Raw genomic sequence first — 26,619 nt, 5'->3', positions numbered from 1 at the left:
GGTGTATGCCTGTAATCAAGCTCTTGGCAGGTAGAGGCAAGGAGACCAGAAATTCAAGGTCCTGCTCCAATACATAATTCAAGATCACTATGGACTACATCAGACTCTGTCTCAAATTGCTTTTGAGATCAGATCTTAATATAGATAACCCAACTTCTGATGGGCGCGCTGGGATTATAAACTAATCCACCATAGTCAGCTTTAACTTTTAGTTATTGTATATATGGACTCATGTCACATCGAGAAAATGGAAGCCAATGGGCAATTTGCTTGAGATTGGAACTCTGGTCACCAGCTCCCCACTCCCACTTTATTTCGAGACAGAGTTTCTCTGTGTATCCCTGGCTCTTCCAGAACTCGCTCTATAGCCAAGGCTGGCCTCGAACTCTGAGATCTGCCTGCCTCCCAAATGCTGGGATTAAAAGGCCTGCACCACCGCCTCCCTGAATTTGCTTGTCATCCTAGGCGCAGCAGCCATGCTAATCTCTGCATCGTTCCAGTTTTAGTATCTGCGCTGCTGAAACGAGCACCCAGCTTTCATTTTTAAAATGCCGCTGGGATACTCAGGACCCGAAAATACCGTCTCTGCAGTAGAGCTCACTCGCCTCGGGCTCTTCCCAGTCCTCCAGGAGGAGTGGGCGGGACCTGTGTGGTGGGTGGGGCGGTCTCCGGACACGCCCCTAGAGGGCGTGGCACGGCTTCTTAGGCTCCTATCGCGCGCGCGCCCGCGCAGCGGCCCCTCAGGTACGCGGACAAGATGGCGGCGGCAGCGGGGGACAGCGCTATGGAGGTGGTGCCGGCGCTGGCTGAGGAGGCCGCGGCCGAGGCGACGGGCCCCAGCTGCCTGGTGCAGCTGCCGGGCGAGGTGCTGGAGTACATCCTGTGCAGCGGCTCGCTCACGGCGCTCGACATCGGCCGCGTGTCCAGCACCTGCCGTCGCCTGCGCGAGGTGTGCCAGAGCAGCGGGCAGGTGTGGAAGGAGCAGTTCCGGGTGAGGTGAGCATTCCGCCCCGCTCCCGCAGCCCCTCGGCCCGGGCCTCGCGTGGGCCCCACCCCGCCACCCTGCCGCCCGCGCGCCGCCCGCTCCAGGCCCGCTTCCCGCGGCCGCAGACAAAGGCCTGGGCCGGGGCCTCCGGAGCTCCGATGGGGTCGCGTCAGCCGCCCGAGACCGGGCCTCCCGCTCGGCCCCGGGGCTGCGGCCTCACGCGCCTCCCGGCTGCGGGAGGACGCGCATCTTTTGTGGCCCGCTCGGTGCAGGATGTTTACGTGCAGGCAGCGTTGCGTGCATTCCAGGCGTGTTAGGATGCCGGCCCCGGACCTGCCATTCCAGCTCCGTGACCTTGGGAGTGGAGGGGGTGATGTCCATCCACCGGTCTCGCGTTCCATGATCAGATCCCCCCTTTTTTTTTGCAGAGTGGGGAATCAAATGAGATGCGACCCGGGTTTGCAGGGCCCGGTGCTGAGGAGGCGCGCCATCAATGCGAACCGTTAGCATCGCTGTGATTGTAGCCACCACAGAGATTGCGGGGTGTTGGGAGGGAGGGGGACTGGTGGTTAAAAAAAAAGAAAACCGCTGCCTTCGTGTCGCCACGCCAAGGTCACTGCTTCCGAGTAGTGAGGGGACGCATGCATATGCTATGGATATTTACAACTAGAGCCTCTGCCAGGTCCCCCCCCCCCTTGCTTTGCCCGCAGACTCCGTGGGTTTTGCAGTCTCTGCAGAGCTGAGAAGGGTGTTCTCTCCCTTATAGGTGGCCCTCCCTGATGAAGCACTACAGTCCCACCGACTACGTCAATTGGTTAGAGGAATATAAAGTTCGACAGAAAGCTGGGTTAGAAGCCCGGAAGATTGTAGCCTCCTTCTCCAAACGGTTCTTTTCAGAGCACGTAAGCATCTGTTATGTGGCTCAGGCTTGGTCGTGCTCCGTGTGTGTGAGTGTGTGTGTGTGTGTGTGTGTGTGTGTGTATTCTCGCTCGTGCGCACGCGCTCGTTTGTGTGCGCCTGCCTCAGCTTCCCAGCTCTTGTCCCTATTTCTGTTTTCAGTGCACACACAATCCCTTGCTTGCATGGTTATAAGAGTCATTGTGTCCTCCCTCTCCCCTCCTGGCCAGCAACACGGAGCCGTTTGTCTCTGCTGGCCCTACTATTTTAAAGCCAGAGGGAGTGGGGTGTTGAGCAGGGAGAGACGCAGAGGGCGGTGTCCACTAGGTCCAGATAAGCCTTATTTCTCTTTGAGACTGTTACACGCTTTGTGCAGCCGCTGTGGGATTTGAGAGGCATCAACGTTTGAACCCCATCAGGCTCTTGCGCTTGTTTTTTTCCCAGGGACGGCTGCAGAAGTAACTGCCGTGCAGCGAGCTGCCTTGTTTGTTCAGGAACCAAGGTTATAAGCTGTGCGTAGGTCAGTTCCGTTGCTCCCACGAAGAAAACTGCAACTGCTCCCTGCACTTCAGCATTTTTGTTATCACTGTGGCTCTTTGTTCTGTGAGAGGAGTTTCACTGTGTGGCCCAGGCTGGCCTTGAACTCCTGTCCAGACCAGCCTCCTCCGAGGGCGACTGGCTAGAGTTGTGTGCCGCTTTTCTGGTGACTGAGATGTGTGTTTCTTTCCTGGTTTGGAGTTAGTCGTTGTTTCTGCCTTGTCCAGAATGCCTCAAGGAAATCAGTGTCCACTCCATTCACTACTTTTGAAGGCCTAGGAAATTGTCCCCTCTCGTATTTCCAGTCCCTGCAGATTGCGCGTCAACCAGTGTAGCTGACGTTGCTTGTTTCAGTCTTCTAGGTTGATAAAGGTTATTTTCTGAAGGTTATTTCTGATTTTTTTTTTCCATTCTGCTGTTCGTGGAGTTTATGAACAGCGTTTGCAAGGTATTTGAAGTTTTGAAAGGGCAGATCTGAACTTTGAACGCATTTTAACTCAGTCCCCTGTGGGAGCGACTAGTAGACATCCCCCCAATTTGTTTACAGAAATGCTCCTTAACGGCAGAACAAACCAAGGTTTGGAACAGCGCCCCAGCCAGTCTGTAATCCCAGGTGTTGAGTGCTGGCGTAAATGTGTGCACACGCAGGTTTCGGTGCAGGGCAGGTAGGATCCAGTTCGTCACAGGCCGCTGGTTCACAGGCTCTCCTTGGGATGCACCTGTGTTTGTGCATGCTTTTAGCTAATAGTGATGGCTCGGTGAACTTTCCCCTCCTTTCCCTGTGTCACTGCTTACTTGATTAGAATGCGTGGTGGACTTTGAACACAGCGGGGCCATACGTAGAGGTGGTCACAGATGGGTGACCAATTTGGCTCAGCACACTGGTTTTCTTGTTTTCTCCACGTGCACACAAGTCAACCTGAAACACTGGCTGCTTTCAAGAGGAAAGCTGGGGAAAATCCCAGGACTTTAACCCGAGAGTCGTAGCACACCACCAACTTGACACACACGTGCTGTCTCCACCTACAGTCATTACCTCAGCGGATGTACGCGTCCATCCCAACACACACGCACCACTGCTTCTGCATACATGTCCATCGCATCAACATGCAGAGCAGAGAGCACTTGCAGCAGCTCAGGAGCACCTCTGCCTTGGGCTTACACCTCTGGCCCCTCCTAGTTGTGCGTCCACACATGAACACTCCACAGCGCGGGCTCTGGAACTTGGACTGTGCGAGTGTGAGGCTGTTGCCACGGGTCTGAATGTACCGTGGCTGCCATGTTGCTTTCTGCCCTGGAGGCCCTAGGAGGTAGCGTGTGAGAGCCGCTGTCACTGCTCCATGTGTGGCCTCCCTCACTTGGGGCTCAGCTGTGTGTCCGCCAGGGTTGGCCATGCTGACCTAGGACTGAGTCCTCCTGTGTGTGTCCTCTCTACAGGTTCCCTGTAATGGCTTCAGTGACATTGAGAACCTTGAGGGCCCAGAGATTTTTTTCGAGGATGAGCTGGTGTGCATCCTGAACATGGAAGGAAGGTAAGCCACAGCTTCCCCAGGTCGCCACCATAAGAACTGTAGAGGGAATTGCTGTGGTACGTGGGGGAGCCGTGGTATTTCCAGATACTTTACATTGTACCAAAGTTATGTTTTGAAAAGCTTTGTGCATGCTCTCGGTGTGGACAATTGACTCACTACTAGTCCCTGCAGCCATGAGTTCATGGCCTCAACCAGCCTTGGCTCAGAAATACCCAGGAAGCCATGCATGGGGCTCACACCTGCAATCCCAGCCATGCACAGGACTCACACCTGCAATCCCAGCCATGCATGGGGCTCACACCTGCAATCCCAGCCATGCACAGGACTCACACCTGCAATGCCAGCCATGCATGGGCTCACACCTGCAATCCCAGCCATGCATGGGGCTCACACCTGAAATGCTCAGGTCAGGGCAGGAGAAGCAGCAGCTTTGAGAGCTTTGAGAGTGAGTTTCTGAACACCATGGGATACAGAGTGAGACCTGGTCTCAATAAAGTCTTTTAAAAAAATGTCAAGAGCAGGGGAGATGGTCAGCGAGGACCCAAATTTGAGCCCCTGTGTCATGTGATGGCCATCCTAGTGCTAGCCTTGATGGCCACCAGCTTAGCCACACGGGAGCACCAAACTCCAGCAAGAGATTGTCTCTAAAGCTAGCATATATGACTCCTGAGGAATGACACCTTTATAGACTGTGGGCCTCCGTACACACTCACACGTGGTATTACTGTGTATATGCAGACCTCTTGTCTTGCAGGTGTCTAAATAGTAACTCCCTACGGGCACTTACTGATGGGGGCTCGTTTAAGGCGCAGGGTAGAGTGAACCCGTGTTCTCCACAGACACACTTCCAGTTAAGAAGAGTCCCTTGCAGTCTAGATAGAGACAGCTCAGTATGAACTGCTCCGTTTGGAGGGAGGACCCGACTTTACTCATGATAGCTGGCTCCCACCTGCCTGTAACACCCACCTTTTGACCTTCTCCGGCAACCGTTTACACATCACAAATAAAAATGACCCCTTATCTCTTACTGTTGTTTAGATGGGTATGTTTTATATTTTCTACTGAAAGCTTAATTTCCAGTGCACAGTGCACTGGTAACTTGCCTTGCAGCCTAACCGCCTGTGGAAGAGACCCTCTGTTCTTTTTGGTGTTTTGGATTTGGTTTTTCGAGTCAAGGTTTCTCTGTATAGCCCTGGCTGTCCTGGAACTCACTCTGTAGAGCAGGCTGGCCTCGAACTCAGAAATCCACCTGCCTCTCTGTCTCCCAGAGTGCTGGGATTACAGGCATGCGCCACCACCACCCAGCCGAGACCTTCTGTTCTAAAAGTTCAAGATAAAGATAAAAATGTCTGGATCCAGGCCAGTTTCTCATGGGGTTTTTTGGGAAGAGGTGAAATTCCACCATTCAGTGCCTGGGTGCTTCCCCGACCCCCTAACCTGTCTGTGGATTTATGTGTACGCTGAAGTATGCACTGACTGTATTGTCTGGCCTTGTACTACTGTGAGGCACAGCATGTGCGTGGTGCACTTGGTTGACTTTAGTTTGCTGGAGGTGAGCTTTTTTTCTTATCCACTCTCTCCCGGGCCCTCCCACTCCCTGCTGTCTGGTTGGCCTTCCCTGACTCCAGCCCTGTGGCTTGGCTTTTGTACTGTTGAATGTCACAGTTAAAAGCCAAGACCAAGTGATCGCTCTGCCCCTGCACTCTCCAGCATTGTTGTTTGCTTAATGTGCCTTGGCATTTAGCCTACACATATGTGTGTCAGATCCCCAGAACTGGAGTTACAGATAGTTGTGAACTGCCTTGTGGATGCCTGGAATTGAACCCAGGTCCACTGAAAGAGCAAACAGTGCTCTTAATTGCTAAGCCATATGTCTGTCCCCACCTGTGTGGTTTTTTATTTTTCCGAGACAGGGTTTCTCTGTGTAGCCCTGACTGTCCTGGAACTCACTCTGTAGACCAGACTGGCCTCAAACTCAGAAATCCGCCTGCTTCTGCCTCCCAAGTGCTGGGATTACAGGCATGTGCCACCACCACCCAGCTACCTGTGTGGTTTTTAATAGTGACCTACTTTGACTTGTTTTATCCTAACTACATGACAAGGTGAGGGGAATTGTTTTGCAAAATAGAGGCTGTGTGAGAAACAGACCCTTCCTCTTCCCTACTTTTCTCAGTTACCCCAAGAGGTCTGTCCGAGTCGGCTGTTAATGGAGGAGTTCCCTTAGGTAACAGCTACCCTCTGTCTTGCTGGCTAGTGGACAGCCACTTGCTGTACTACAGGGTCTACTCTCTAGGCTTCAGTTCTTGGCCATGTGGGTTCTTGGGAATACATTTTTTAGGTCAGAGTGTTGCAGTATGTTGAAAATGTGCAAAAACTTATCACAAAGATGTTGGTTTTCCCCAAATTAATACCCAATGCAGTGGTGCTCCAGGAGCCACAAAGAGGCAGCCAGAGTCTGAGGGTCAGAAGGTCTTTATTGTGTTCAGTTGTTTTTCCAACCGGATAATGTTGTCATACAATAAGTACAGAAAAGTACATCTACAAGAAGAGCTAGGAGAACAGGTGTTGAAATAAGTGTCATGGGAAGTGTGCACTGTGGTTAGCAGGGCAGCCTGTGAGGGAGCTTGTGATCTGACCAGAACTCTGGAGACCCCTGTGGGCAGAGGGATGCAGGAGAGGAGCCCAGAGAGGGGGAGGCCAACTGTTGAGTAGGGCGTACTGCCTGGAACCAGGTACTCAGCTGGGATCCCGCAAATCAGCCTTCCACTCGAAACTTATTGTGGAGTGAGCAGCTGACACTGTGACCCTGACTGCCAGGCCAGGTTGGGAAGCCGCCATGGGTGTGTTCTTCAGAGGCCACCATGGCAGGCAAGGGAGGCAGGCAGCACTTCTAAGGAGAGGGCTCTGCCCGGCCCATTGACCATCGTGGGAAACACCTTGGAATTCACTCTCCTGAGGAATGTCAAAATCTTGGACTAGTTAGGTCATCAGAAAAACGGAAAGTATGTGTAGCCTGGAAAGTATATATTAGTAGTTCAAAACAAGGTTAAACATCATTGCCCTTGGTGGGACTCAAGTGTAATGGCCGGGATGTTGTGCCTCTTAGAATGTTTGGAGTTGCCAGTCTGCATGGTGACTGCATCCATCCATTCCTGCTGTAGAAAGCACAGCTGGGAGCCATCAGTTTCTGTGGATACTTGAGTGCCCCTCTGAGTTTGTGATGACTGTACCTGTGCTGTTCTGTGTGGTCTGCAAAAAGCCCAGCCTGCAGGAGCAGTTCACCATGGCACGTTACAGAGCTTGTGCTGTGCCTGAGCAGGTGGCTGGAGTGGCCAGGGCCTTTGGCTATCCAAGCGAAATAGATGAAGTTACTTCTGGGCAAAAGAATGACTGTATCCGCAGACTTCAACACCAGCACGTTATGCCAGAGGAAAAAGGTACTCCAAGATGTAAAGAAAATGCCAGCCAATGATTTTTATATCCAGCTGAATTGACTTCCAAGTCTAAAGGCTAAAGACAAACTTGTTAACTTGGAAGAAAGCAGACTTTGGGCACTTTTTGACAGGTCTGCTAGAAATGGCGTTTAAAACTCAACACCACAGAGATAGTCCGACTCAAGCCTACCAGTGAGCACTAGATGTATTATTATTCAACTTGATCTCCCAAATCCAAATGCAGCCTGCCCCGGAGACAGTACAATGAGTGTGGTTAGGGCAGGAGCCCTGACTAGAGTCACTAGCTGGAAGAGCACTGAGCTGGTTCAGCTCGGAACAATGCTTGCTGCCAAGCCCCAAGGTCTGAGTTCCATCCCTGGCATCCACATAGTTGTCTTCTGTCACCTGTGCCTCACAGTGTGCATTCACACTCATGGGTGGACACACACACACACACACACACACACACACGCTCTCTTTCTCTCTCTCTCTCTCTCTCTCTCTCTCACACACACACACACACACACACACACACACACACACACGCTCACACGATTTGCCACACAACAAACCTAAACCTTTTTTTAATAAGAAAGGACATTGAGCAGTGACCATGGAAAGATCATATGCAAAATACCCAGTGGCTTTCATACTGGGGCAAATGACAGGACAACTGTTTGTTACACTGAGGCCAGGCCTGTCATGAGATGAAATGTGTGTTGAAGCCAGTGAGTGACCATCCTGCTCCGTGTTGTGAGGGGCAGAGTTGTTTAGGAGGCAGGAGGAGGTCAAAGCTTTTTACCTCGGAATTTGAATTGACAGTGTCAGTGCAAACTGATGACCAGCCAAGTAGACATGGCGGTCCTGCTTGCAGACTGCTGTCTTCAGTTACTGCTTCCCCCAACACAAGCCAGGGTCATGGAGAAATGGCTGCTTCTCAGGCCTGTGTCAGAAATATCCAAGATGAGCCCAGAGCTTCTTGGCACCTTAAAGCCAAGCCAACAAGATTGCCGTCAGGCCCTCAGTCCAGTGTGGGGCCTGCATGAGGCACCCAGGGGCTACAGGTGGCAGCTTGGGCAGCAGCCTGATGGAGTCAGGACGCAGCAGACAGTTTTCAAGACCATTACTTGGTCTTTGAAGGGGACTCAGGACTCATCATTTGAAAAAGTGAGTAAAGGGGTAATCTGAGCTCCTTCCTGGTTTGCTGCATCTCATACCGCCAGGAAAGTAAAGAGTGGAGCAGGGGCTCACGACAGTCTCACGAGTTAATTTGGAAGGGCTAGACACACCTCAGGTAGACACACCTCTCAGGGACTAGAGCTCTCCAGTGAGCAGCAGTTGCTGCCGCTCTCAGGGGAGGCGCAGACAGGCCTCGTCACCACCTCCATCCGACCTTTTATCTCTTCTCTTAAGGCAGGCAGTCTCACTGAGTAGTGCAGGGTGGCCTCGCCTGCAGCCCGTCTTTGCCTCTGCTTCCTGAGAGGATCATAGACGTAGGCCTGTTTGTTTCTTGTGGTGCTAGGGATAGAAGGTTGGAGGAGCATGCATCTACCCCGGCTCTACACCCACAGGAAGCTCTTGATGGAAGACTATACCACCTTCCTGGGCAGCAGTTGGCTGCATACCTGGCATCTAAATCTCATGGAGCCTGTCCAGCCAATTTGTTGTGTATTTATTTTGTGTTATTGTTTGTCTTGTTCATCAGTGTATACTTGGGCACTTGTGAGCCCTGTGCGTGTGGTGGTCAAAGAATAGCTTGTAGCAGTTGGCTTTTTTTTTTTTCTACCAGTGTGAATTGGGGCGATCAAAACTCAGGCTTGGTTCCTTTCTTGTCAGCCTGTCTACTTCCTTTTTTTTTTTTTAAAGATTTATTTATTTATTTATTTATTTATTTATTTATTTATTTATTATATGTAAGTACACTGTCACTGTCTTCAGACACCAGAAGAGGGCGTCAGACCTCGTTATAGATTGTTGTGAGCCACCATGTGGTAGCTGGGATTTGAACTCAGAACCTTTGGAAGAGCAATCAGTGCTCTTAACCACTGAGCCATCTCTCCAGCCCCTTCCATCTACTTTCTGATAAGAGAGAAATTCAGAGCAAGTTAAAGCTTCTGTGAATGTATTCAGATGGGAAGCTACTGTTAAGAGTGGGAACGAGGGTCTGCAGATGACAAAGCCTAAAGATTCCTGAGCAGCTTAGCTTAGGGTTGTGTGTTGGTGGGCACACTGGAGTAGTGGTTCTCAGCTGTGGGCGCAATGACCCCTTTGGATGTCAAAGGAAATTTTCATAGGGGTCCCATATCAGGTAGCCTTTTTTTTTTTTTTTTTTTTTTTTTTGGTTTGGTTTTTTGGTTTTTTGAGACAGGGTTTCTCTGTGTAGCCCTAGCAGTTCTGGAACTCACTCTGTAGACCAGGCTGGCCTTGAACTCAGAAATCCACCTGCCTCTGCCTTCCAAGTGCTGGGATTAAAGGGGTGCGCCACCACTGTCCGGCTGCTTCTTTTGTTTGTTAAAGAGGACTTCTACAACAGAGGCTAAAGGGCAGGTGGAACAGACAGCTCTGTGGACTGCCTTTGGTTGACCCTCTGTAGATGAGAGGGGTTTACTGCTTCTTAGAGGCTACCACACACGTTAATCCCGCCTCCCAGGGATAAGGACCCGTGTGTTTGGGAGACCTGACTGCTCCGTGCATGAGTTTCTGCACATCCTCAGTGCACTGGGTGTTACTGTGAGCGCTGGAGAGCCCGGCTACAGCCCCAGATCTCTGCTTTCACAAGCTCCGGAGGTAGAATAAAACACCTAAGCTGTTTATCTCGGCAGGAAGTGGGACACCGAGGGGAATGCGGGTGAACTAGAGTGTGAGGGCTTGAGGGGCAGCTTTAAGGTAGCATGGGGGAGGCCTGACTCCTGAGCAGAGAGCCAGAAGGTACAAGAACAGACTTCAGGCAAGGGACATTCCACTGAGGAATGAAAGTGCCAGGTGACGTAGCCAGGTGCAGGGTTGGAGCAGGAGCAGTTGGAACTGAGATCTAGAGGCAGGGAGTGTGGGGAGGGACATCACCTACTAGAAGGTAGGCTGTGAGTGTGAGGAGGTAGGAACAATGGAGAACAGAGGCAGAGCCGTGCCTTTGTGGACAGCACATCCCTGGGCCCTTGGACTGCTGCATCAGAGAGTGAGAAAGGAGACCACAGAAGCAGGAGCCGCGCAAGAGGAGGGCAGGGAGACGCCCACAGAGGCTGGGCCAGCTTGCGAAGTGGGTGACAGACGCTCATGAGAGGGTGACCCTTATGGACTGATAGCTCTGCCTCTCAGGAGAGGTGACGAGAAGGAAGGAGGCTTAGGATGCCCGTTATCCAGGCAGGTTGGAGTTCTTCAGAAATCTTCTTCTGGGACGGTGGTCAGTGTGGACCAAGAGGCTGGAAGGGCTCCCGGAGGCCACCAAACACAGAAGGCGCAGCCCGAGCCCTAAGTGTCAGGAGCAGGCCCTGGGGACCAGCCCAGTGCACTCACTTCCCAGGATGCTGTTCGCAGCCTTTCTCCAGAGATACAGAGGGTGTGACTGTCTGTATGCCGGTGGACTTGTCAGTCGGATGCAGTTGTGTGTGTCCTGTAAAGTGCAGTGTGGGGCGTGAGGGACCCTGGGCAGCTGAGGTTCTTAGTGGCTTGTCTGATTGCTTTCCAGGAAAGCTCTGACCTGGAAATACTATGCAAAGAAAATTCTTTACTACCTGCGGCAGCAGAAAATCCTCAATAACCTCAAGGCTTTCCTGCAGCAGCCTGATGACTACGAGTCCTATCTTGAAGGTGGGTCTGTCTGTCTGTCCTGCGGATGGGGTCTTCGGCAGCTGAGTGGCCTTTAAGAGCCTACAGCACCCGTCCCTCCAAAGAGAGGGGAAGAGAAAGCCCTGCCAGTGGGCTTCGAAAGAGGCGACAGCACTCAGACTCACAGCAAACATTCTGGGTGCAGCTTCCCTGTCAGCTCAGGTGGTCTAGTGTCTAGAGAGTCAACACTGACTTAGTGACAGTGAGGGCTGGGCGGACGCTCAGTAGGGAAAGGGCTTGCCGCACAGGTATGAGGAACTGATTTCAGTCCCCAGAACTAGGGTAGAAAGCCAGACTTGGTTCATGCATACTTGTCTCAGCACTGGAGAGAGGGAGACAGGGCCAGTGAGCTTGGCAAAAACAAGGTGAACTGCTTCCAAGAATGATGCTGAGGCTGACCTCTGACCACAGCACACAGCTTGGACAGAACCGCAGACTGACCTTTGCCTACTGAGGTCAGTTCTTGCTGTTCAGAGTTGTGACTTCAGATGTCAGCTTGCCTGTGCTTACCTGTGTCTCCTGAAGCAGTTGGAGATAAGTGAGGAGAGGCAGCTCCTGGGGGAGGGGTGGTTCCTGTGGGAGGGAAGAGGAGGGCATGGATGGAGGTGGCCCACACCCTGTGTCAGGAGAGACTGGGTTCTAGTAAGAAAATACGACTTGGCTTTTTAAACAGTTTTCCTTCTTAGGTAGAGGCCTCCTATGCTGTGATTGTGAAGTGTGTGCTTACGCACCCTCCCTGCTCCTGGGGGTTATCAGATGGGTGACTTCCCCCTCTGATGTTCTAGGTCACATCCTATCCATTGTGGTTCTCCAGTCTCTCGGCCGGACTCTGAGGGATCTGGCTTTTCCTGGGTATCCCTGGCCTGCTTAGTCAGCAGTGGGCCTGGCGCTTGTTTTCTGAATGGCTGCTTGGTCCCCAGGCCCTCCCTAACCTCACGCCTTTCCACACTGCTCCGCATAGTCCTGCCCCTGCATCCAGGCCTTTGCTGACTGCATCTAGGAATGGGTGCTTGGCTTGACTGCCTGGTGACAGACACCCTCTTCCTGCAGTCCCTCAGCCCTTGGCTCAGGGTTCGCTTCTGTGAGTTTTAGCTGACCCCGCAGAGCTCTCTGGCCTCAGCAGCCACAGTGGCTGTCACACCCGGTCTGTGTTAAGAGTATTCATTGCATTTTTCTTTCTTTCCTCCTCCTCCTCCTCCTCCTCCTCCTCCTCCTCCTCCTCCTCCTCCTCCTCCTCCTCCTCCTCCTCCTCCTTCTTCTTCTTCCTTTCTTTTTTGTTGTTGTTGTTTTTCAAAACAGGGTTTCTCTGTGTAGCCCTGGCTGTCCTGGAACTCACTCTGTAGACCAGGCTGGCCTTGAACTCAGAAATCTGGCTTCCTCTGCCTCCCAAGTGCTGGCATTAAAGGCGTGCGCCACCACCGCCTGGCTTGCTTTTTGTTTTATTTTGTCATTTTTAGACACACAGCACAGCCTAGCCGTCAGCTTGTCTTCTCGTGGGTGCTAGGTGGGCCCAGTCCTTATAAGTAGTGTTGTTGTGTTCCAGGCATGGAGTAAAGATCGCCACAGCTCACAGTGCCTAGTGGAGATATGTGCTAACTATGAGGCTCTTTCAAAGGGGGTGAAAAATCTTATAGCAAAATGAAAAAAAAAGTCATAGCCATCCTCCTGTCTGCTGTTACACCTGCTGGAGCTGGGAATTAGGCTGTCTTTTGAGGTGTTTGTTGTTATTTTTTTGTGGGGAGGGGGGTGTTTTTTTTTTCCTCCGCGATGTTAGTTTCTTTTGTTTGAGGTAGAGTCTCACTATGTAGCCTTCGCTGCCTCTGTTGACCTGAGCTACAAAGACAGAGATGCTTCTGTCTTTGCTCCTGAGTGCTAGGATTAAAGGTGTGTGCCATCGCACCAGCCTTCAGCTTATTTAAGAGTTCAGAATAGTGAGACTTTGTTTTCCGTAGCTTATATATGAAAGATAAATAATTGTTGTACATTTTCAAATACAAAATGACAGTTTCCCAGCCTACCCAAGTAACTAGTTAGACAGTAGAAGCCGTCGAGTGGCTGGCAGTGGCTGGTCGGGGTGACTAGACTCACCAGTGGCCAGACACTGAAGAAGCCAGGGCAGGTGGCTCACAGTGGCTGAGTTCCAGATGAGCACCTCACTCCCCCGTAGCCTAGTCAGGTGTCCTCTTACCCTTAGCTGCCTTCAGCCTCTCGGAGGGCTGGCAGGAGCAGGAAGCCCCTGGGCTAGCTTGCAGTCTCTTGACTATAAAGGTAACTGGAAGGCTTTCAAATAGAAATGTGCCTCAACCAAGTGCTGGCTTAGGCATGGTGTGAGGTTGGCTGAGGCTAGCGATGAAACTCTGGCCCTGCTCTGTGGGGCTAACAGAGCTCCTCTCTTTCCTGAGGAGGTGTGGTCTCTAGAGTCTGACTCTTCAGCCATGAGAGGTGTAATTGGTGGAAGGGTCTGTCTATCATTCCTGCTTTCAGCTTAGTTGTTGGGAGGAATTGCCTCGCAATGAGTCTTTTCCTTGGCTGGGTTTTGAACTCAGGAGTGAGGAGGAGAGAGATGACTGCGGAGGAGGGCGTTCCTGCGGCATTTGGCTCTCCTTCTAATAGGATGTGGGAACATGTATTTCTGCTCTCTGAATGATGACCTCCAAAAGAAGTGGTTTGGTTTTGTTTCTTTAAATGATATATGAAGTGCTTTGTGGTGAAGGTCTTTGATCCTCCCCTCACTGTGTTGGCACAGTGCCCACCGCCATCCATGGGTGCTGGTGTGGTGTGCGTGTGAGAAGTCACGGCCAGGGCCCCGGTCAGGAACACCCTGCTCTCCATGGCAGAGAGCAACGCTGACTGCACTTCTCCCCACAGGTGCTGTTTACATAGACCAGTACTGCAACCCGCTCTCCGACATCAGCCTCAGAGACATCCAGGCCCAGATCCACAGCATTGTGGAGCTTGTGTGCAAAACCCTCCGTGGCGTCAACAGTCGCCACCCCAGCCTGACCTTCAGGCCAGGTATGGAGCTGTTGGATGGATGGGCTGGGCTGCAGGGCCTGGGGTGGTCGGCCACCTAACAATAGAAAGCACTAATGCCACGCTGGCTCCATCTGCAGCGGGGCAGCACTTGACTGCCGGGCCCTTGTCTCTCAGTCACTGCATGTTGGGGGTGCCTTGCTTATGTTTGGGGTGTGTTTCCTCACGCTTGTGACTCAGAGGAGATCTCTGTGCTGCAGGCGAGTCCTCTATGATAATGGAGATAGAATTGCAGAGCCAAGTGCTGGACGCCATCAACTATGTCCTGTATGACCAGCTAAAGTTCAAAGGGAACCGCATGGACTACTACAACGCCTTGAACCTCTACATGCACCAGGTGGGTGTGGCCGCAGCAAGGGGAGGCATGACGTCCTGTTCCCCCATGGCCGTGGGATCACACACGGGATCAGATAGTGCTGGAGACTGTGTGGGACGTCACGCTGGGAAGGCGGGCGTGTGGGCTCTGCCCTCACCTGCCCCACCTGAAGATAGACAAAGGCAACTGTGTACAGGTTTACAACCTTTGGGTTCATCTCTGATGGCTGGGCTGTCCATCTCTTCCTGGCAAATGCTGTTGTCTTTTCCATGTTTCAGTGAAGTCTCTTTCCCTCTACCACAGGGACAGTGCTGTGGGTTAGATCTGCTACAGGATGGCTTTAGTACGCAAACCCTGTACCAGGAAGTGGGCATCTCTGTCGTTCAGTCTGCTCGCTCTATGGTTATGAATGCTGAGCTGCACAAACCTGTCTCAGTTGGCCTAGAATCCTGTGGCCCACCTGCATCTCCCACGCACCTCTGGTGTCCATGTTCTTGTCTGCCCCGTTCTCTGTAGCTTAGAGTTTCTGTTGTCATCTACTTTTTATATGCTGGCTTTCTGTAGGAGGAGGCTGGCCTGTAAAGTGCCTGGCAGGGAGTCAGACCAGGTTTGCAGGCTGTGGTCAGAGCGCTCAGTGCGGCTCACTGGGGGAAAGGGGACAGGCAGCTGGAGTCTCGAAGGTGGCTGTCCCTTTCATGCCAGCTCCGTTGCCTATAGAGATAGGCTCTCAGTAGCCCAAGCTGGTCTTGGACTCTGTCCTCCTGCCTCTGACTCCCCAAGTGCTGGGATTAAAAGCATTGTCCACAGAAGACCTGGCTTCTGTGATTTTTCATGTCTCAAGATAGTATTATTTATAAATATTTTAAAAACCTGAAAATTCATGTGTGTGTGATTGCTAAAGTGGTGGAACGCTTCCCCAGTATACACGAGGCTCCAGCTTCCATGCCTCGCCCTGCAAAAACAAACAAAAGGCAAAAGCAAGACATTGGAGGTGGGGTGGGGACCACAAACCTATCAATAAGCCCAGCACTTGGGAGGCTTAGGGGCAGAGTGGAGAGTTTGAGGCCAGCCTGGGCTTTGTAAGGAGACCGTGTCTCAGGGCTACGGGGAAAGACAGCCTTCTGCTGGCTGTGAGAAACAGTCAGTGGGCTGGATTTGGTCCCTGATCTAACTGCAGCTCTGGATGCCAGCGTGGGATGCCAGCCCCTGGCTCCCCTGAACCAGAAACTTTTCTCCCTCAGGTGTTGACCCGCAGAACAGGAATCCCCATCAGCATGTCTCTGCTCTACCTGACCATCGCCCGGCAACTGGGGGTCCCCCTAGAGCCTGTCAACTTCCCAAGCCACTTCCTGCTACGCTGGTGCCAAGGCGCAGAAGGGTGAGCTACCTCTGCCCTGTTTAATGGGTGCTGAGGGACCAGGTTCTTGCATTGAATTGGGTGTGACCAAGCAGGTGCCTGCTTCTGAGGATGGAGGTGGAGGTCTGACAGGGTGTGCTGGAGTTACACTGGGCCCTGTGTGACAGGTGACAAGCCCTGCTCCGCATCTTTCTGTGCTCCTCACGCAGGCCTGTGAATCTGTAACTATCTCAAAAGCCAACGGTCCTATAGCTTGAAGATCAATCCTATCAAAAGGTTTTGTTCTTTTCCACTCAGCCGTAAAACATCTTCCTCTCCCACTGTGCCTCAGCTTGTGAGAGGAGGAGCAGGGTGGGCAGCTTACAGTCTTGACTGAGTAGTGATCTGGATCGGCCTGTTCAGGTCCGTTCCTCTTGTTCCCCCCACCCCCAGGGGCATCTTCTTGGGGAGAAAACTTATCCCAGCCTCCTGCCGTGGAGCGTGGGATGTGCAGTCCCTGAGCTTCAGTGGCACACAGGGCTCAAGCCTTTGTAAGGCTCCTTCACAGCAGCTGGACTCCACCGTCCCTGCCATGAGGTGCTCTGCGCTCTCATCCCTGGGCACACGGCACCCCATCCGGATGGGCACCCTGCTTTCACTGGTCTTAGCTTTTGCTTCTCCGAACAGAGTGAGAGCCAGTTTATCAGTTCCTTGAAGTCCTATGTGGAAGGCACTAGGAGGCTGAGGCAAGAATTTGTGGCCAGCCTGGGCTACAGTCTTACCCCTGTATCAAACTTGAGAACCAAAATTCTGCTTGGATATCGACTAGAGCTAGAAACCTCTGGCTGGCACTGGTTCTGGCACTAGTGTGGGGCTCTGTAGCCTCCCATCTGTGACTGTAGTCCTGGGAGTCCAGCAGGAAATTGTTTACCTATACACACGGCCTGTTAGGGTTATCCTGAGCTACCAAGCCTTTTGTCTCTAGCTGTGGCTAGTACTTGTATATTGGCCTGGCCTCCGGCATCAGGCGGGGTGGGTTTTTGGTGTGGCTGGTTTGTAGCTCACAGAGTCTGGACAGTGCTGTTTTGTCTCTTCCACCTTAGTATGTCGCCTTCATACCTGTTGTCCACAAAGCAGAAACAGAGAGCAAATAGTCTTGCCTGGAATGTTTTTTTTTAATTTTGTGTGTGTGTGTATGGGTATATGTATATGTGGCTCTGTGTGTGTTTGTGATGTGTGCAGGAGTCAGAGGACAACTTGTGGGGGAGTCAGTTTTTCCTTCTATTATTTGGGTCCTGAGATCCAGCTTGGGCCTTGGACTTGGCAGGCAGCGCTGTTATTCTGAGACACCGATGGCATGCGTCTCCATGTCACCATTAAGCTTCTGTGTGGGGCAACACCTTTTATTGGTGTCACCAACACTAACTTCTAATTTTGTGATGTGAGTTTGTTTGGGTGTGGTGTTGGATTTTTGGATATTGGACAGGTCTCATTCTAGCCCTGGCTGGCCTGGAACTTGCAGTATAAATCAAACAGGCTCCCAGATCACAGTCACCTGCCTGCCTGCCTCTGCACTTCCGCTGAAGTCAGGGCTACTAAGCCCAGCTCGCTCTGCTGCGTTGTAGTTCCATGTAGGCAGTGGTTTTGTTTTTTAGAAATGTTTATTATCTGTCGGTGGTTCTTCGCTTAGCTCTCTGTGGAGGAGCAGTTGTTTGGTTTGGTTTGCAGAAGTTGAGTTTTTATGTGTGCTGCAGAGTGAACTCCCCTTACTGCTGAGGTCCGCCCTCCCCAGATTGACCTTATGTGTTCATCTCTATGTTCTTGGGGCACAGCTAGTCTAGGCGTGTTTTAAAAGGCCCTGGCACTTGGCCACGTGCACATTCTGTCTATGTGTTTTGTATTTGATGATTTCTTGTAGGAAGTTCTGGCCTCAAAGCAAACGCCAGCACGTCCCATGCTCTTTTAGAACATTTATGTAAGTCTCAGGTCTTTGCCAAAAGTGCGCTATGAACGTGACTTGGGAAAGAAATCCGGCTGAGATAGTTAGCAGCCAAAGACAAAATGTTGTGTGATTGCCGTGGGCATGGGATCAGGATTGCTCAAAAGAAGCTGTCCGCACTCAGAGCCACCCACCCTTTGTGAGCCCTCCAGACCACTTGGCCGTGCTGTGAGAATGAGCAGATGGATCCACTCACTGCTCTCTAGGGTGCCAGCCTGGTGCTGTGTGCACAGAGGAGCAGGTGCTCTGCATGTTTTCACAGGTCCACCTAGGTCCAGGACCCACCCCACACACGGCTGCTTGCCACTCTGTTGTTAGCAGCCACCTTGGTCACTCCCCGTGAACTCCTGGCTCAGGGCTGTTGGGCTCCGAGCAGCTGTGAGGCGGTGTGCTTCATTGCTGCCCCGTGTTTGTTGATGAGGATGTGTGTGTCACAGCATATGTGTAGAGTCAAGGACAGCTTGCTGGGGCCAGTTCTTGCCTTCCACCACTGAGCCATCTCTCCAGCCCACCTTTGTGCTTCTTAATTCCAGGGCACTGTGGTCACCGCAGCCAAGGCTGTGTTAACAGTTGGGATTGAATCTCGCTGAGGCCTGGATGGTTTTGGTAAAAACAGTCCAGCTGGTGCTCTGGCCTCCGCCTCCTCCAGGGGTTTTAATTCTGACTTACTGGCTCTTCTTGGGCAGGGCAACCCTGGACATCTTTGACTACATCTACATAGATGCTTTCGGGAAGGGCAAGCAGCTGACGGTGAAAGAGTGTGAGTACCTGATTGGCCAGCACGTGACAGCGGCACTCTACGGCGTGGTGAACGTGAAGAAGGTGCTGCAGCGGATGGTGGGCAACCTGCTGAGCCTGGGCAAGAGGTGAGGACCCTGGCTCCCCACTCCCACAGCGTGGGCCTTCTGTCTCGGGCGCTGGGCCTCAGCAAGAAGCTTGCTCAATGAGCTGGCCTGTGGTAACTGCTCTGTGACCCCGCATGCCGAGCAGTCGCCCTCTGATGACTGCAGTGGACTCAACTCTGCTCAAAACCTGGAGTCAGTCTATGGAAGTCAGGCTGTCTTAGAGTGACAGAGATGGTGTCCTCCTGTCCAGGTGCTCTGACCTCTGACCTTACATCATCCTGCAAAGAACAGAGGCTGGAGATAACTTTGCTCCATACTTGAAGGAAATAAGTTCTGGGAAATCACTTTGGTTGGTGCGTAGTAGCAGTTAGCTTCCTGATGCCTAACAAACAGGATTCACTTTGAATAGACTGTTTAGAACCCTTGTCAGCTGTTGGCAGGATTGAGCAGACTGCAGGGGGTGGGGTGACTGACCTTCTGTCTGTGTGTATGTGCAGCTTGTCCACTCCCAAACCCCCAACACCAGAACAGACACCTGTTAGCAGTGCTGACCCTGAATCGACAGAGCTCCCCAGGTTTGCTCTTACTGGTGCAGTGTCTGCGAGTTTGGACAGGCATCCATCACTCTCACCCTGGGTAGCTCTGCTCCCCTCACAGCCTTGGCTTTGCTCTTCAGGGATGTGTCTGTGCTGCCGAGGTGACTGACTGCTCAGTCAGAGCAGGTTTGCATGTGGTATGCAAGTGATGTTCCGTGTGGATTCTCCAGAGAGCTTCACAGGGTTGCACCGGGAGTCTGGGAATCAGAAACCTCAGGGTCTGCATTGGCGGCTGCTTGTAGACTTCCAGGGGGAAGGCCGCAGCCTGAGGCAAGGTTGTTTGTCGTCCCCAGGGAAGGCATTGACCAATCCTACCAGCTCCTCAGAGACTCCTTGGACCTGTACCTGGCGATGTACCCGGACCAGGTGCAGCTCCTGCTCCTGCAGGCCAGACTGTACTTCCACCTGGGCATCTGGCCAGAGAAGGTAATTATCTTACTTTGATGCTGGGCCCTTGCCTTAGAGAGGAAAGCTGTAGCTTGGACCAAGGCTGTTTGTTATAAGGCCGCCCTCCTGTTAGCAAGTAAGTTGAGATTTGCTCGGTCTCCCAGCCCTGACTCACTGATTAAATGCTTCTAAGAAGCATCGGCTCTGTCTAGCACCAGGAGTGACTTGGTTCTGCGCCTCATCTGTGAACACAAGACACCAAGCCTTTGCCGCTGCTCACCCCCCACTGCCACCCCACCATGCCTTCCTAGAGTCACCTGACTTGGCAAGGGGAAGCAAGCCAGGTGCTCAGTGCTGGCTTTGCTGCAGCCATTCAACATGGGAAGATCTGGCTAAGGCCAGCTAAGGTGTCCCTCGCAGCATCCTGTCACCTTCCCAGTGTCACTCAAACGGTACAAAGTTTCCTTCTGGTGTATGCTGCCTACTGGGTAGACACAGGCCTTTTGTTCTGAGCTAGAACCCCTCCCCTAAGTTCTCAGTGACCAGCATAGGGACCCAACACCCCAAGGTCATGAGAGAACTGCTTAGGGGTGCACATCATCATTACACATGGCTTCTCTCCAGAGGAGGGCTTCTGGAGGAGATCAAAGGGTGGGCCATCCCAGAGAGCAGAGGGACCGGAGTGGCGCCCAAGGAAGGCGGCCTGCAGGAGGCCACCCTTGGAAGAGTGTGCATGGGATGAGAGGAAGGTGATGACAGCCTGTGGCGCCTGGGCCTTGCTGGTTAAAGAGGATCTGTCTCTGAGCAGGAAACCTACAGGTGCCTTACTTTCTGCTTTTGATTTCTTAAAGTTGGGGAGACCTGGAAAGCCCGGTTCTCTTGGTCACTGCAGCTCTGGTGGCCATGTCTGTAACAGTTTCTGAAAACCTCTCTGTGACCTCTCAGCTGCCCTGTGGCACTGTGTTGTTGTTGCTGAAAGGCAAGAAATACCTCTGCTCTGAGCCCACCCCAGGTGTCACCCTGAGGGTCACTGTGACTAAGGAGAAAACAGCTGTACTTAGTGCTGCCAGAGCCAGGTGGACTGCGACCCTTACATTTCTCTGCGGTGTGGGAAGCACCCCCTCCCCTCTCTGGAATGACAGACTCGTAGTCCTTATCTGCCTCATTGTGCCTGCCTGCGGCCACCACCCTATCTGGTCCTGCCTGCTGACTCAGGCTGTGCACTGTGTACTGACACCCACCTCTTCCTTTGCTCCTGTGTGCTCCCCAAGGCGCGCGCTTACTCCCCGCCCTCCCCAGGCCCTGTTCTGGCCAGCAGCCCTGCCCTTCACCCTGCTTCTCTGCTGCTCCACCTGCCTCCTGGCCACCACTTCCCAGGCTCCTTCTGACTTCTTGTCTTGGGTCTCCCTGCCAGGCTTCCCACGTGGATGCTCTTTAGGCTTGCTCTGCCCAGAATACGGTCCCAGGGGCCTCCATCAGTGCCCCCGGCTCGCCTGAGCAGGGCGAGCAGGCCCACTGACCTCCCTGCTTGCCTTTCCTGTCATGTGCACAGCAGTCAGGATCTCAGCAGAATAGCCTGAGTGGCTCCCTGCTGCCTTTGGATGCTCTTCTCCCGGGTCTCTGCTCCTGCCCACCTGCCTGACCCTCCTGTCTCTCCTGCGTCTGCCCTGTGCTCTGCTGCACTGGTGTATCTAGCATGCTCGTGCGCCATCCCCTCTGCTGAGCCCGCAGCTCCATTGCTGTCCAGCCTCCTTCCACACTGGAGCATGGTCTAGGACCGGGGGTACACGGTGCGCCCTCCCCACTAGTCATTCTCTGACTCAGCACTGGTCTTGGCTGTGGCAGCTGCCCAGAGAAGTTCCTATGGGGAGTGCTTGGGCAGCTGTACCTCCCTGGGACCTAAGGGAAGGAGGCTCCAGCACTTACGGATTTTCCCACATGGGGCCAACCAGCATGCTGCTCTCGAAGTGGCTGTTTGAGGCATAGGCTGCTTGGGCTGGGAGAGCGTGTCGAGGTGCGGGGTGTGTAGAACTGGCCTGGGACCACCCATGGTCAGCAGCATCCCGTAACCTTTGTCAGGGCTCCTGCCATGCCCAGTTGCAGCCAGGAAAGCCAAGAGCGCAGCGAGGCTTAGTGGTCAGGCAGGACTCTGCACACGCTCAGCGGACTGGTGAGCCTGGAGCTGCCTTCTGTAGGGCCTGGCTACCGCCATCTGTGCTGCCGTGTGACCAGAGGCGTAGCAGTGTACGGGGACATCCCTGGGCAAGGGGACATCCTTCCAGCTCTCTCCGTGAGCGTGGGGGATTTTGTTTGTTTTTTATTTGAATGGGCCATGGTTTATTATTTTTGTTTTTGAGGCAAGGTTATAGTATATAGCCCATACTGGCTCTTGGGATCCTACTTCCCAGAGTTGAGATTAAAGATACATCAAGGTCTGCAGCATTGCTTGTGGTCACAATGCCCACTGTCAGCACTGTCTTTGTGAACACACCCGGTCCAAGTCCCCTCACCCTCAACCTCACACATCGTGCAAGGAACCAGTATCTCCTGTCCTACCGTCTAAATGTGGGCCGTCTTTGTACCCTGAAAAGTCCATGTCTGGCTGTGTTGCAGGTCTGTTGGGTGGACTCTGGGAAAGAAGGGGCTGTGTGCACAGTGACAGAGGTGGCTCCCTGGCAGGCACACACAGGACAGCCATTGTTTCTGCAGAATCCGTAGGGGCTCACTGTCTGTCAGACGGGATGCTCTCAGCTACAAAAGACAAATGCCACAAGCATCCACACCCTGGAGCCCCTCCTGGAGGTGGGCTGTGGCTGCGGACTGGGTCCTGGTAGACTTGTCGAAGCTGGCTTTGGAAGTCTTGGCACTCTGCCTGTTGTTTGTGCTAAGTTGCATCACAGTAATTAAGATGCTTCTATTGAATTCTCCTGCCACAGTGGTGGTTGAAACCATGGGCTGAGGTCATACTCAGGACCACATCTTTGTTAGCCCTCTGACCTCAGGCCAGCACTTAAACTTACTGAGCCAAATCAGTAGTGGCTGTGCCGGCCCATGCCCTATAGAGGCCTCCAGTTCATCCCCAGGAAGTGCCAGGAGCCTGCTCTACTGCTCTGGAAGGCAAGGCTGGCTTCAGAAAAATTGCTAAGGCTTTGTGGATGTGGTTGTCAGGGGCAGGAAGCCCTGAGGAGTGAAGCAGCGGGCAGGTGGGCAGGGCCGTGCCTAGGCTGAGGAGGTCTGTCTCACTGAGCAGGTGCAGCTCGGCTCAGTAGACCAGAAGGACAGGCTTGTCAGAGACCAGTGTGTGCTCTGGCTGCGCAGTGCATGGGTTCCAGGGTGCACACATACCTTGCATGATGCCTAACTTGAGGGAAGCTGCTGAGCGCAGCACACAGACTGTACAGGGTCAGCCCTGCTGCCGGCCTCAGCTCTGCACAGGTGACTGCCTTCTGGAAGCTTGCTAAGCCTGGCCCCTCCCTCAGTGACATCAGCTTAGGAGAGGCCCATGCAGCTCCAGAACACTTCTGCCAAGCACCTTTTGCCTTGGCTAAGGGGTCTCAGAATTTTCCCCTCCTAAAGCAAGAATGACAGTTTCTGTACTTTAAAGAAAAAGGAAGTTTCCTTGGCTCCTGTGCTAACCAAGAATGTTTGGCCCACAAGAATCCTGGTCAGCAAGTGGCATGCTGGTCTTTGTCAGGCTGCGTGGGTAGGTGTCGATCCCACACTTCGGAAAAGAAAAGGCCTGGCGAAAATATTATCTCCTAGTCTTTCTGTCTTGTCTTGAAGGTGCTTGACATCCTGCAGCACATCCAGACCCTCGACCCGGGGCAGCACGGGGCGGTGGGCTATCTAGTGCAGCACACCCTAGAGCACATCGAGCGAAAGAAGGAGGAGGTGGGCGTGGAGGTGAAGCTGCGCTCTGAGGAGAAGCACAGGGACGTCTGCTACTCCATCGGGCTCGTTATGAAGCACAAGAGGTGAGTGAGTGAGCGAGCGAGAGAGCGAGTGAGTGAGTGAGTGCGTGTTCAGTCTCCGAAGCTAGCCAGACACCGCAGAGAGAAATGATCCTAGAGCCACACTCGAGGAACTCAGGTCACTTCACAGAGCACCTGCCACAGGCGCGACTGATACTTTTCTGTGTGTCTCTCTCTGCGTGTGGGGACAGTAACTCACAGAAAGGTTTCTTAAGCCAGGCATGGTAGTGCATATCTTTAATCCCAATGTTCAAGGGTCAGGCTGGGTGAGCTCTGTGGGTTTGAGGCTAGCCTGATCTACATAGTTGCAGGACAGCCAGAGGTACACAGTGAGGACCATCTATAAAAAACAGATAAGAACAGATTATTCTTTTCCAGTGAGTGCTTTGTTGACAGTGAGGGTTTGTGAGACGGACAGGGTGTCCCGAGGGATGACTCAACACAGGGTAAAAGCAGGGACTGGACAGAGGGCGTGAACCCCAGCCAGGCTCCCTGGGGACTCCCTGGCCATCTTTCCCCACTCCACAGGTACGGCTACAACTGTGTGATCTACGGCTGGGACCCCACGTGCATGATGGGACACGAGTGGATCCGAAACATGAACGTGCACAGTCTGCCTCACGGCCACCATCAACCCTTCTACAATGTGCTGGTGGAGGATGGGTCCTGTAGATACGCAGCCCAGGGTAAGGCGCTCGCTGGCCCCGCGCTGACCATGATGTGGGCAGAGCTCATCCATTGTTCAGAGGTGGCAGCTGCCCACGCTAGTCACACATAGGCGCGCACACATGGCGTTCTTGTTCTAGAGCTGCCCCCAACCCTCAGCTTACTTACTCAGTGTCCACACCAGCCAGACTCCTGACTTCTAATACTGGCCCAAAGTCGCCCTCATGTGGCCACGGTGGAAACTGCAGTCCCCACACACTCCCTGTGTGTTTGATGACCCCAGAAGTCCTGAGCCGGGGTAGACAGAGCTGAAGAGGCCCTCCTGGTCCATGTGCATGCCTTCTGGCCCGGAAGAGGCACAGCACTGTTAGTAAGGGAGCGTGAGCACTGGCATGATAGACAGGTGTTGTCATGGGCACACCCAGGCTCAGCCTCTCGCATATGCAAAGCCTGGAACTCAGGGGCCCACCTCCACTTCGCCCCGCCCAAGAGGATGTGGAGCAGGACCCTGGCGGTGGCTCTGAGAACCGTCAGGCTTGCTGTGCCCACACTAGAGCTAAAAATACCAAGGACTCAAGTGTCAAGGTTTCAGAGGCAGGAATAGTTCCCACACGCGTGATCATGACCCATGGAGGCCAGGAGGACCCCTGCAGTCACCTCACCCCATGGGTTTCTGGGTAAGGCGAAGGTGCTGCCATGCTCCCTGGGTGTATGTGGGCTCTACAGCAGTCTTCAGCTTTTGCAGCTGAGTCCAGTTAAAGCTCTCCACTTCTGAAGGTCATGGTGATCTTACAAAGCTCCAGGGCTTTGTTAGGAATTTCTGTCCTCAGCCACAGCTTATGGGTGTGGCAGCACCAGGTACAGCAGTTCTCCACCCTGTACCCAGCAGGCACGAACATCTTTTCATAGGGTATGGAAGTTTCTAGAAACAGTTCATTTAGTAGTTCATCTGCTTGATGCACTTCATAAAACAAGCACTCAACTTTAGATGTTCTGAATAGCTGAAGCCAGTAGTTTGCAGAAAAAAGGAAGTGTGTGGCTCAGTGATGTGGGACAGACGTGGCTGTAAGGATGGTGGTTATGCTGGTTTCTAGTGGCCTTCCTGACAGCCACAGGAACATGATGGCTCCCGAGGGCTGCTGTTGATGGCTGTGGGGTGCAGGGATGGCAAGGGACTCTTCCCGTGGCCACAGACATGCGTCACTCACCTTCCTGGGCCAGCCTGTCTCTGGTGAGCCTGGAGCTGTTGGTTTGTGTGCTGGCTTTGGACTTGTAGCCTGGGCTCTCTACCCCCGATCTCCTCACTGTCCGCCCTGCCTGCTCCCGCCAACGCATGGGCCGTTTGCTGCCAGTGGGTTCCTTGTTTGTCAGTGAATAGAGATGTGGACTCTCTGCTGGTGTTTGAAGGAGTATTACAGAATCCTGCCTCGTGGCTGACTGACTAGAGCTGCAGCAACACTAAACCACATGACTTAGCAGCTCATGTCCAGTCAGCTTCCTCATTGCCCAGTTGTCACAGGACGGCCCTCCAAAGTGTGACAGGATTCAGCCATGTAGTTGTCACAGAACAGCCCTCTGCAGTGTGACAGGCTCAGCCGCGTAGTTCAGCTGTGGTTCACTCCCTCTCCAGAGCCTGCCATTGGAGCACAGCTTCTCACTGTCCAGCTTACTCTGGTGCACCAGGACTTGAATTTTTTTTTTAAAGCATCCAGGCATTGGTTGCCTTGGTTGTCTGACCTTCTAGCCTGGCTCACTGTCTCCTGACCTCCGCCTTCTCTGTGACTTGGCAGTGAAACCTGAGGCCTGACTTGACTGCCCCTGCCTCACAGGCCACCCTACCCAGAGGAACTAGGGACTATGGTGATTTTGAGTTCAGCCCTAGGTAACTCGGCTTCTGTGATTAGCATGGAGTCATACTATGTCCTGTGAATGTCACTTCCCAGAGACCTGTGACAGTGCAGTTTGGTCCATGCTGACACAGGAGTACTGTGCTTGAGGAATGTCTGCTGCGCCTGCTCAGTGATAGGAGATGCTTCCCCCTGTGCGTTCCTCCTGACCCCACCCCTGCCAGAGTCCTGATTCTTCTCCAGTGTGTGATGGTCTCTGAGGACAGTTAATTCTCACAGCCCATGGCCGCAGGATCGAGACCTTGACAAGCTAGAGTTTTAATTTCTTTTTTAGAAAAAAAAATTACTCTGTGTGTGTGTGTGTGTGTGTGTGTGTGTGTGTGTGTGTGTGTGCATGCGCGTGCGTGTGCCAT

General features: G+C 53.0%; 1 protein-coding gene and 1 non-coding gene across 3 annotated transcripts in view; one reads left to right on the top strand and one right to left on the bottom strand.

The window, feature by feature from the left end:
- Nucleotides 1-420: 420 nt before the first annotated feature.
- Nucleotides 421-530, bottom strand: LOC127673447 (U6 spliceosomal RNA). Its single transcript, XR_007975177.1, has one exon. It is a non-coding gene; the product is annotated as a U6 spliceosomal RNA (small nuclear RNA).
- Nucleotides 531-720: 190 nt separating this feature from the next.
- Nucleotides 721-26,619, top strand: part of Fbxo21 (F-box protein 21) — a 30,275-nt gene continuing 4,376 nt past the window's right edge. The window contains exons 1-11 of one of the 2 annotated variants that reach the window (XM_052167764.1): nt 721-996; nt 1,752-1,887; nt 3,857-3,951; nt 11,071-11,192; nt 14,079-14,225; nt 14,444-14,580; nt 15,801-15,937; nt 18,581-18,760; nt 19,629-19,761; nt 23,506-23,696; nt 24,222-24,379. In XM_052167764.1, the coding sequence (XP_052023724.1) occupies nt 758-996; nt 1,752-1,887; nt 3,857-3,951; nt 11,071-11,192; nt 14,079-14,225; nt 14,444-14,580; nt 15,801-15,937; nt 18,581-18,760; nt 19,629-19,761; nt 23,506-23,696; nt 24,222-24,379 (1,675 nt within the window). In that variant the 5' untranslated portion in view covers nt 721-757. Of the gene's footprint in view, nt 997-1,751; nt 1,888-3,856; nt 3,952-11,070; nt 11,193-14,078; nt 14,226-14,443; nt 14,581-15,800; nt 15,938-18,580; nt 18,761-19,628; nt 19,762-23,484; nt 23,697-24,221; nt 24,380-26,619 lie in introns of both variants that reach the window. The other variant, XM_052167763.1, reaches the window with a different exon arrangement.

This window comes from Apodemus sylvaticus, chromosome 22 (assembly GCF_947179515.1).
Source record: "Apodemus sylvaticus chromosome 22, mApoSyl1.1, whole genome shotgun sequence".
Classification (NCBI taxonomy): Eukaryota; Metazoa; Chordata; class Mammalia; order Rodentia; family Muridae; genus Apodemus; species Apodemus sylvaticus.
The sequence above is the reverse complement of the archived record's forward strand: the minus strand, read 5'-3'. Positions and strand labels throughout refer to the sequence as shown.